Source organism: Aythya ferina, assembly GCF_964211825.1.
Source record: "Aythya ferina genome assembly, chromosome: 29".
In the NCBI taxonomy this organism is placed as follows: domain Eukaryota; kingdom Metazoa; phylum Chordata; class Aves; order Anseriformes; family Anatidae; genus Aythya; species Aythya ferina.
The window spans coordinates 1257215-1268700 of NC_140326.1; the positions used below are offsets into that span (position 1 = coordinate 1257215).

Sequence of the window (11486 nt, forward strand, 5' to 3'; positions counted from 1 at the left end):
TTTAGTCACACTGCTTGAATTATATTTATCCTCTCTACTTGCCAAACTCTTATCTCTTTCTAACCACCCTGAGTACATCAAACAACCTATATTTTTGCCATGTCTATACATGGTGCATCAGAACAAATCCATAAGCGCTACATCTAAGCAGTGCCAGGTTCAGCTGTGTTTCTTTCTCTTATAAAGGAGCACAGATCTATCTGTACTTCAGGAGACCAGTAGCCATCTCACCCAGCACCCTTTCTTCAGTAGCTGACCTGCAGGACAGGATTTTCTGCACCCCTGGTTACAGCTACCCAATTGCAGCAGTTGGCACTTTTATCAAAAGTTTAAAGGTCTCTAGTCCTAAAGATTAAAATTGTTGTTTGTACAGCAAGGAAAGTAGACTTTCTACACCAGTTCAATGCAGGACTTCTCAAAGACAGGACCTAGGTTTAATTAGAACTAGTCATTTTTTATTTAAACAAATTTGAAAACAGTAGGCATGACAGCAATAAAAATTTTAGAGCACCCTCTCACACAGGGCTTCAGAAATGAGTTTAACTTTCTACTAAATCCAAGACTGGGCTGCAGCTAGCCTCTACACTAGCTTTAGGAACTAAAGTCTCAAAATGCTCAAAGCTCAGACTTAACCAGGTCTGTGGGAATCCCTCAAGAAACTGGGTAATGCCAACCCCAGGTCTTCAGCAGGATCCGTGACCTGCTGGCCCTGTCACTGCAACAGCAGACATCCAGGTAGGATTCAATTAGAATTATCATTAAAAGAGCATATCAAAAAGGCACAGAGAATTAAAAACTTACTTGAGTCCTAGAGGAGAAGTCAGGAGAAGCTGTTGGCAGAGAGATGAGCAGTGCGGGCTTATATACTGTTTCTCAGATAGCCTGGAGGATCTGAGGCACCTTTTGCGCATGAGGTTTGATTAGATTCAAAACAGAAGCGATTACATGTAACACCTCACAGTGTATAATCATTTTGCTCACTGTTTGCAGCTATTAGGCAATTCCCATCTTCCCCTCACACCTTACTATGTCATCCTACCCTAAACTTCTTGATCTCATTCAGATTCACCAGATTTCAGCCTCTATGAAATGAATCCCAGTCTTTAGCCCTCTGTGGTAATGAATGGTAGCTCAGTTATGATAAAATTTGCTGATGCATGTATGGTATTTTATCTTTTTATTTATTTACTTATTTTAAAATCCACTTAGAGCTGGGGCACGGACTGTAAGTATTATCTTTGAAACTCCAAGGTGCAACTCTGTTTATTTTGCCTTCTTCATGTCCCCATTTGAGCCACTCAGTATCAATCTGAGGTTTTCACTCCAAGACTCAATACTTTTAGAACAGGGCAATATCTGTATTCTTGGCCACAGGCAGCCTTGATTTTGGAAGCCAACAGTGCAGAGCCCATTTAGGGAACGTGGGGATGATCAAAATTTGTTCATGATGTCTCAAATGGAGTAAGAAAATTAATGGTAATTCTAGAAGATGTCTTTAAAAAGGATTTCAGTGATTTTGAGAAACCATTAACTGCTTTAGCCCTTGAATTTCCCTGTAATCTATCCACTACAGGGGACACATTTGGAGAAGGAAAATTCCATCTATTTTTACTTGCACTACCCTCTAACATGACTCTCCAGGGCAACACTTAAAGTGCCTGCAACCAGACTATAAGCAAATAATGAATTACAGCAGTATATTCCACTAGACACTGTCATGACATCACGGACCATGCAACCAGGTGCCTAATACTACTTGGGATGGAGAAGTAAGTAAAAACTAGAAAATCATAAAAAAGAATCTTGATTCATTCCCACCCACAAACAACTAAGGGAGTGGATTGATACTAGGAAGGATCTGGTCATTGAAGTTTTGAAAGGAACCGAAACACAAGGTGTAGCATTGTGTAATAACATGATGAAGCAGGGAACACCATAGTAATTATGATAAGTCAGAAAAAAAAATTTGCATCATCTAGATGAGCTGCATATGCAACAAATATCAGTTGGTAAAGCAACATGTTATCCTGAACACTGCTTTTTCATACTCATGAGGACTTTGAGAAAGTGGAAAACAGTGCTTACTTGTCAACACTTTTCTGGGCACTCCTTTTGTTATACAGTCTCTTCTAATTTGGTTAAGACTGAATTTATTCAACAGTTTCCCAGGTATTGAAATGCAGTCAGAAGAGCAGCTTTATGCAGTTGACAATTATTCTGCTAACATCCTGATTCTTCTAAGAGTTTGATATGAGTCTATCTCCAGGGAAGCTTTTCCATGAAACAGTGTGAAAACTCATTTATAAATTATTAGGTGGGGACTTCTTTGATGGCAGAGGATTGCTTAGGGTACCCCACTGCTCTTATTTTTTTCCATGGGTTAATCTTTAATGCATAACCTTTAAACAGCTTCATAATGCATAAACATGAAAGCTTTATGAAAGTTTTTTTTTGGAGGCAACCCTAGTTTTTGCATGTTCTGCTTTGGTGTAAGGTTGTCACTGTCCTTGGAAGACTTCACCAGCTAACTGACAACTCACACCAATTTCAGGAATTTCTAGGTGGCCATCTTAAAGTGTAATATCATCAGACTTTTAAGTAAAATAAAAACATGTCTATACTCTGTTTACAAGAATGAAAGACAGTTCAGGGATCTCAGGTGGCCATAGGTGGTTTATAACCAATTAGGGTCTCAAGGGAAAATGCAAATTTCAGAGACACCAGAGATGAAATATCTGATCCATACCATAGACCTGTAACAGCTCCACTCACAGATCTTTAGTTGACACAGACGGAAACGAGGAAAACTGTATCAAAATATGCAGCTAAGCACTATTTCTTCAGAGGTTTCATGGAAAGATGACTAAGCATTGCATAGCAGGAAATACTATTTACAACTTCAAAGTACCAGAGCCATTCAGCCGCTCTGAATTTAAGCAAGGAGGCAGTGGCTGTGGTCCTGTCCCTTGCCCTCTCCTCAGCTGTGTTTTTGGGGACTGATGGAAAGAAAAACAAAACAAAACACAAAACAGATAACCCTGCACAAATGCCCAAAGTTCTGTTCTTACTTTTCTTAATCATTTTTCTTAATCCCACTGACTTCATCTCTTTCACTGAATTTCATCAACATTTTTGAAGGGTACCATAGAAAACTAAACAGCAAAGAAGAAACAAACAAACATAAAACCCCAAACACTATGAATCAGACAACATGAGGCAAGAAACTGTCAATGGTGGTGCAGATTGTTGGGATTTTTGGTCTGGTTTGCTTTTTTTTTCTTCTTCTTCCCTGGCTTCATCGTGAATAATTTTTTTTCTCTCCTGTGATCATTGTGGGCTTAATGGTGACAGCTCATAACTCATGAGTGAGGCCCAGTGCAGGCAATGCTCAGCTGCATCTGTAGCTTCTCCTTGACCTTTGTGACCCTTCTGCAAAATTACATCACTCACCATTTTTCCTTCCGTGTTTATTTTCTATTGTATGGAGACAGGCTCTCTGTCTTTTTCTCTAGCTTAGCAGGGGAGGACCCTGCTGCTGAAGGTAAAAACCACCCAAATGTTAACTGTAAAACTGTTGGGAATAGGCACACCTGTATTTTCCTACCACCTCTTCCTCTGAATCAGCAAGTGATGCTAAGACACTTTACCCTGATGTCTCAATTACCCTTCCTGTAACAACCACCTAGTCCACAGGTGTGTAGTGAAAATGCTGTCTTTTAACGTAAGAGTTGCATTCCTGACCACGTAGTCTCTAGCTGGGCTTCACCACACCTTCACCTGCCCTGCAGCTGGCTTTGTGCAGGGTGATGTCCCAGTGAGACCAGGCTCCAGGTATTTCCAGAGGGATGCAATCCATGGCTGGCGTCCAAAAGACAGACAGACATATGTCCCACTTGGCTATGGTCTGGCACCCATCATGGTATTGCATGTCCTGGCTGGTTTTGGGTACATGTTCCAGGACTTTTAGGAGATGGATCATCATCCCAGGGAACATCATCCCTGGGGCAGCAGGTATAGGGAACAGCAGGTCTGAAGAACTTTTGTTTCTTTCATCAGCAGCAACGGGGAGATGTTTCTACCACTGTGTCCATGATCTGCATGCTGCACTGTGGCTGCGCATTGGTGCCTTGGGTCTCCAACGTCATATTGCAGGCTGATTCCTTTAAAAAAAAAAAAAAAAAAAAAAAAAAAAGCTGCAGCATGCAATTTTGTCATGGTCAGTAAGCACGGCTGTGATGTGGCTAAGCCCAACTCTGCTGCAAGTTCACATACTCTAGCTTGCAGAAAGCTAAGCATTTTCAAGACTGCACAAGTCAGGCCCTCAGAAATGTTGATGGGAGAGGAAGTCAGTAATCCTCATCAGGCTTTCTGTCTCAGGATGCATTTGTTTCTCTGTTCAGGGAGGAAGATAAGCCCCAAAGAGCTTGTTGTGACAAGGACTGAATAGAGCCTTTCCCTGTAGACCAAACCCTGAAATGTGCGCCTGGATTCCAGGCTTCTCTTGCCCCTGATTTTTTAGCTGCTGTGCCTGACCCTCATTGCTTTTCCTTCCCCATGTCCTTCTGTGAAGTACTGGGGTATATGGTACGGTTATGGTGGCTGGACGGTAAGTCCAGCCAGGAGGTCTAAGGAAGGGCTTCAGAAATACCTCTGACTGCTTTGCAAGGTATGGAGGCTCACCATGCTCTTGGGATGGTTGCATTTATATCACAAGATACTAAAGAAATAGGGGGATGAAGGAGCGTTCACTGTCTTTGTCAGATTTTCTTTTGGATCCTCAGGCTATCAAATGCAGCAAAAATGTAGTACTCGTATAACATCTGTGTGAAGCATTCGGGATCCATATCATGGCCTTTTCAGACCTTAATTAATGCAAGAGACTAGTCATCCAGGTTTATTTCAGCATCAGTGGGATACAAATTTAGAAAACAAATTAATAAATGCAGAAAGCATTATAGTGTGCAATAGAAAGGATTTTATTGGGACTAACAAATAGGATTTATCAGAGCGTGACAACACTTCAAGGAATAATGCAGAGGAATTAAGTTAAATTTACACAACAGCAAAGTAAAAAGGGATTACGCGCAGAACAGGATCATGAGCAGAGATCTAATACAAAGGGGAACAGAGTGTCTGGGCTTGCTTCTCAGGGAGGTGGTGGTGCCAGACAGCCCCAGAGGACTCTTGCTGCAGCCCTGCTGCTCACTCAGAGACCGTGGTTTTGCTTTCCCCCCTACAAGGTCTTGGTGCTGGGGAGATCACAGCGGGGCTTTGAGGGGCAGTACGTCGTCTTGCGGGTGTAGGAGCTGTAGGAATACCGGCCGCCTGGGGCAACCCCAGACCCCGAAGGGCTCTGGACATCCTGGGAGCTTCCAAGGCTGAAGGAACTGCCCAGCCCCAGCGGGGCTGAGCTGCCCACAATGCTCTCCTGAGGGCAGGAGCTGAGGATGGGGCCCGGGAAGGTGATGACCACGGGTGGGGGGTAGATTATGGCTCGGGAGTCCCCACAGGAGGCGACGCAGGGCTGGCTGCAGGCATTGGCGAAGGGCTGTGGGCAGGTCGCCTCACAGGGTGAGGGACGGCTGTAGTTGCAGGTCTGCTGGTAGGAAGACATCCTTCTGCCTGGAGACGAGCCTGAAAGACACGGGGTGGGGAGAGCACAGGTCAAGGGTGGGAGCGTGGTAGTGTGGCAAAGGGGAGCCTTCACTTATCCAAAACAGTGACAGCGAAGGAACACATTCAGAGAACAAGTGCCCCAAGTAAATGCTTTATAACCAAAAGTCAGAAAGATAAAATATATTTTACTCTATTCCCTGTTACTCTGTTCCACATCTTGAAATGATGCTTACAGCACTCTCTACCTGAATTTCTTTAAAGTAAACAGAATTAACATTTTTAGCTTAACCCTCCCATGTCCCCCAAAGACAATTACTTACTTGGTTCAACAGCAGATGGAAAAAAATGAGAACTGAAGTGGTTTGGAGGTGCTTGGCTGCAGGTGCTTTTATACCATTCCCCAGTTTGCCTGGGGGAAGCAAAGCATTCTTGTCCTCATTAGTCCTCCTTGTTCTTCCAACCACCAAATACGCTTTGTTTGCATGTGTCAATCAAGGTAATTGCTTTGCATATAGTTTCTTGTAACTGAACTACTCCACCCAAGATGGCATTACTTTTAAGTTGCTGTCCACAGATGTCATGTCAAAATGGTGGGGGGCATTTCTGTCTTTGCTATAGCTCTTTTGACTTTGTTGTAAATAAAGGGACATTGTATTTACTTTGCTGTGAAGCTGCAAAATAAGTTTTCACAATATGTTGCTGCATTTAACTTTAAAATCTGTATATGATTTGGTCACATACTGGTGCTTGCTTGTATTTCTTGCTATTATAAATACTAAGTCAAAACTAGCATTAAAGGTCCCAGACTTCTGTCCAAAGCTATAGCAGTATGATTTTTTAATTACTGTTTCAGTTTAACTTTTCATCTTTTCTAGCAATTCATTTACAGAGAAAGAAATCTATGTTTTAGAAGAAATATTTGCAAATCATTCTTTTTAAATTTAAAGCCCATCCTTAGCATTGGACTGTTAGCTACAATATGCTGTTATGGGAAATAGTTTCACAATACCCAGATCAGACCATGGCAAAATAGGCTTTTGTGTTTATTTAGATAATCAGATTTACTAGATTGTGCCCTGTTTAATGTGACAGGTCTTAAATTTTACACATACAACATGGAAACTCATGTCCAGCTCTCAGCTGATGTACCTGGCCTTAGAACCAACATAGAAGTATTATCAAATTGGTCAGCCTTAACTTGGGGAATATCCTTTAGTCTTAAAGCTTTCGTATATCATCACACATTTCTTACCATATTTGGAAACAGTACAGTACAGAAATAATACGGTTACATGTTGGCAACCTGTGTTAGCCACCACATCCCTGCCCTGTTATTTTCTAGACTGAGACAAGCCAGAAGCTCTGTGTGTTATGTTTGACAGTATCAATTGTACAGACTTAAGTTCCCGTAAATGAGTTTTTCTTCTGGTTGTGTACAGTAATTTTTCTTCCCTTTGTCTTGGAGATGCGTATTTAGGTTGTCAGTAGCTTCGAGCTGGACAATCTTCTGTTTTGTTTCTTGCAGTTCTCCAAACAATGGTACTTGACTCAGTGTCAAAATACGGGAAATAAAAGAAAGAGGAGTTGGCTGCTCAGGTGCCCCTCCCAGCTCTCCCACTGAATCAACGGATGTCTGAGTGCATTACTTAGTCTGATTTCATGATAGAATTATTAAAAGCCAATAAAAATAGTCTAATTCACTTGAGTGGTTTCGTATAACACAGTGAAAAAGCAACGTTTTTGCATGAAAATACAGATTTGGTATTTCCCATACCCCACTGCCCTGCCACTCGACTGTGCTCATTCTGGCAGCAGGAACTGACTCTGCCTTGTGAGCTCCTCAGACCTTCAAGTGTTTTGGCAGCATTGGTATGTGTTATGCAGCGTGCATCTTGATGAGCAGTTGACTGCTTTTACAGTCATTTCCATGGAGTAGTAGCCACCTTGTAAATACGGAAAGAAATTGTAGCCTTCCAGGTCCGCCTGGGTCACCATCCTTCATTCTATCATCCATTTGAGAATCCACCCTAATGCAGATGATCATTATTGTTGCATTGCCAAACTTGACCACGATCCATCTGGCTTACTAAGGATTTAATTCCAGAGGGATTTCACAGGACCAAGGAGAAGGTGTTGCAAGGCTTGGAGAATCCCATGCAAGGACTCCCCAGTATGGTCTTCTAGGTCTGACAGATCCTGGGGGCTGGCCCATAAAACTCATTTCATCTTAACTGCCTTCACAGATAGTTGCATACTTTCTGTACACAGTACAGTGTTTTTTGTTTTGTTGTGTTTTGTTTTTTGGTTTGATTTATTCTGCCTCCAAGTCAACCTTTCCCTTTTGCAGTTTTATACTATATTAAGTATTTTGCCCAGCAGGTGAAATACTGTTCTGTGCAAGCCTGTCTAACACCCACATGAAATGGGAAATTACTACTGATGATTTCTAGAAGGGATGATTAAGACGGAGGCCAAATAATTTACCAAACATCTCTTGGCAATTAAGTGAGACTTTGGGAGGAGATCTCAGGCATGTCTTGTACTTGTTAGTATTATTTATAATTGTAACTCTATTACCTGACAGCTTATGTAAATGAGGTTGGCACCCAGATACCATGAAAATGGAGATCTGGGACAGTCACTGCTGTCACTGTATCAGAGCCAGCTAAGTCTAGGTATGAGAGGAAGGATTACTGTCCCCTCATTGCACTGGAGAGGCTTACGCAGGGGGCGGGCTGTCCTCACCCCAGTGCATGTAGAGGATGACCAGGGTGTCTTAAAAACCTCTCCCCAGATTCTTGGCAAAGGACCTACTGGAAATCTGTTTTGACTGCTGTGCATTAACTGGAATGTATTTTCCCTGTCCTGGGTCTAGACTTGATATGTTGTTTTCTGTTTTCTGTATTGTAGTTTCCCTAGTAGAATCAGGACCAAAACCAGAGTAATGTATCTTTCTTTAATAAATAGCAAAGACAAGAGTGCATTTCCATCCCACCTGATACATCCACAGAGGCACAGATTACAGCTCACAGCAGGGCAGGGACATGAATTTTGCTGTCAAGAGGTAGTCATCATGTGTAATCTAATTCAGCACTTCAATTAATAAATACAGTAAGCAATATCTTTGACATGTAAATCCTTTAAAAAACATTAATTTTAAACCGAGGTACAGGAGGGCACACATCATTTCACCACTCACTGTTGTCTATGGTCTCTTACATCAGGTGAGGAGCTGGATACAATTTCCCGTTGTAAATGTATTTATTCCAAAGTCCCATATGTAGCTGGACCAGGATCCACCATCTGAAAGGGTCCTCCATGATGTTTCAGAATAAAGGAGTGGTTAAAACTGATATATTTTGGAATACCTTGTGCATGATATTAATTCTGCCCTAGTGTCTTTAAGCAAAGACATTCTTTTTCACCTTGTTTGAAATCCTGTTTCCAGTCCCTCCACAACCCTTTCAAAATAAGCTGTAGAAACCAGCTATTAACATCAGAAAGGCTCCTGTATTTCTCTGTAACTGTGAACAGGATGATCACCATAACTTAAGCATTGTAGTGCTGCCATCTGTGGATTTTTCCACCTGTTGAGGAAAATGAATGGAATTTAAAAACAAACAACATCAAAATATACATACACACACATGAAATGTTTCTTGTTTAGGTTTTGTATTCAGGTATTAGTTTCATCTCACCTTCTAGCTAAAAGGTTTGAACAAAACCAACACATTATATCCCCCCCCAAAATTACATATATTTTTTTTTCAAAGCAGTTCTCTCTCCTGCTGATCTGATTTACATGTGCTTTGAAGCTTGGACAAGTGAAGGAAGGAAGTTAATCTCTGTAATGAATAGTAAGAAATGAAGGATGAATACTGTCCCTATTTTGAGGTGTAAGATATCCTCATGCTGCCACGTGGATATGAGACCATTCAACTAAAAATTGCTTGACAGCAAATACGCAAAGAGATTCCTCCACCCATAAACGTGACAAATGCAGGAAAGTTTGTTTTGTAACAAGGAAGGACCGCATGCCCGATGTGTGGCTCAGACCCTGGAGTTGCTCTGAGGAAAAGTATAAAAGCAGTTGGAGCACGGAGCAGTTCATTCGACTTCTGCCTTCTCCTCTATCGTGAACTGAGTAAGTTACACTTCAGTTAAATCTGTTCTATGAATTTGAAGGCCACTTTAATGAGAATTTTAATGTACTTTTGTCTGAGCATTTAATGTCTTTGATTATTATTGGAAAAAGTTATTTTCATAAAAGGTTCTGTAATTTTGTTTTGCTTGGCAGATTTAGATTCTGAGAGCAATGGGCTTCAAGACCTAGTTGTAAATTTTGGTGAAAGAACACCTAATATTTTTCTCTAGGTCTCAAACTGCTTTGCAAAGAAAACAATACTTTCAAGAATATTTTCAAAATATGTTGTGAGACTAAAATGTTGTCTGTCCTTCATGAAGCTTCAATAACTTCTAACAGATCATCTTCAGTATTTCTGTATATAAATTGCAATCAGATTTTATACTTAGCTATAGAATATTAACTTTCTGAATACTGTGTGATGTGGATAAGTGAGGGCTCCCCTTTGCCATACTGCCACACTCCCACCCTTGACCTGTGCTCTCCCCACCCCGTGTCTTTCAGGCTCGTCTCCAGGCAGAAGGATGTCTTCCTACCAGCAGACCTGCAACTACAGCCGTCCCTCACCCTGTGAGGCGACCTGCCCACAGCCCTTCGCCAATGCCTGCAGCCAGCCCTGCGTCGCCTCCTGTGGGGACTCCCGAGCCATAATCTACCCCCCACCCGTGGTCATCACCTTCCCGGGCCCCATCCTCAGCTCCTGCCCTCAGGAGAGCATTGTGGGCAGCTCAGCCCCGCTGGGGCTGGGCAGTTCCTTCAGCCTTGGAAGCTCCCAGGATGTCCAGAGCCCTTCGGGGTCTGGGGTTGCCCCAGGCGGCCGGTATTCCTACAGCTCCTACACCCGCAAGACGACGTACTGCCCCTCAAAGCCCCGCTGTGATCTCCCCAGCACCAAGACCTTGTAGGGGGGAAAGCAAAACCTCTGAGCCCTGCTGCAGGCTTCCTCTGAGGCTGTCTGGCACTATCGCCTCCCTGAGAAGCAAGCCCAGACACTCTGTTCCTTTTCCTCTTAGACCAGCTACCTGCTAAAATCCCAACTCTGCATTCAAGAGGACATTTGAAAAATAGAGAAAAAGCCTCACTTTGAATTAAAGTGGCTTCCAGAAGACTAAAGAGCACCACATACTAGCTCACATATGTACAAGCCATTCTAGATATCTGAACTGATGTTTCCTGACTTGTGAAGTATAATGGAAAAAGTCACAAAGTGCTTGTTTGCTCCTAGTACCTGCTCTGTTTCAGGTAGTCTGGGATTTTTTAAAAATACAAGCAGTGGAAAATCAAACCTGACTTAAATGTAACAAAACAAGAAGGTCATGTTATGAGCTGCAGCCCCTGAAGAAGACAACCATGTCCTTTTGCTGCAAACCCTGCAAATACGTTCTGTACTCTCTGGATTGTAATGTTCTGCTGCTGTGAAGTCCTTGTCCTACTTTAATTAAAGCTTATATTGCACTGCATCATTTGTCTTCTGATTTCCTTTTCCCATCAGACTATAACTATTGGACAGAGATGGTAAGATGATTCCTCATCTGAGACACAGGCTTCTTTGGGTGTCCTTTGCTGTTGATTGACAAGGTGTACTGGGTGTGGGGGCACACTCCGCTCACCCACAAGCTGTGAACATCCTCAGGATCTTTTGTAAAGATTCCTGGTGGAAGGGGTACAACCTAATTTCAGTGCAAAAGTCTATTGGTAGATGTTATCTTCACCCTCCCCTGCCTTA

The 11486-nt window shown here is 42.3% G+C and overlaps 1 protein-coding gene across 1 annotated transcript; it reads left to right on the forward strand.

The window, feature by feature from the left end:
• Positions 1–9657: 9657 nt before the first annotated feature.
• LOC311425035 (uncharacterized protein) lies at positions 9658–11220 on the forward strand (the record flags this gene model as incomplete). The annotated part of the gene is made up of 2 exons (XM_084500515.1): positions 9658–9760; positions 10265–11220. The coding sequence occupies 2 exons, from the start codon at positions 9658–9660 to the stop codon at positions 10663–10665; spliced, it is 504 nt and encodes a 167-aa protein (XP_084356641.1). The 3' UTR covers positions 10666–11220.
• Positions 11221–11486: the final 266 nt, after the last annotated feature.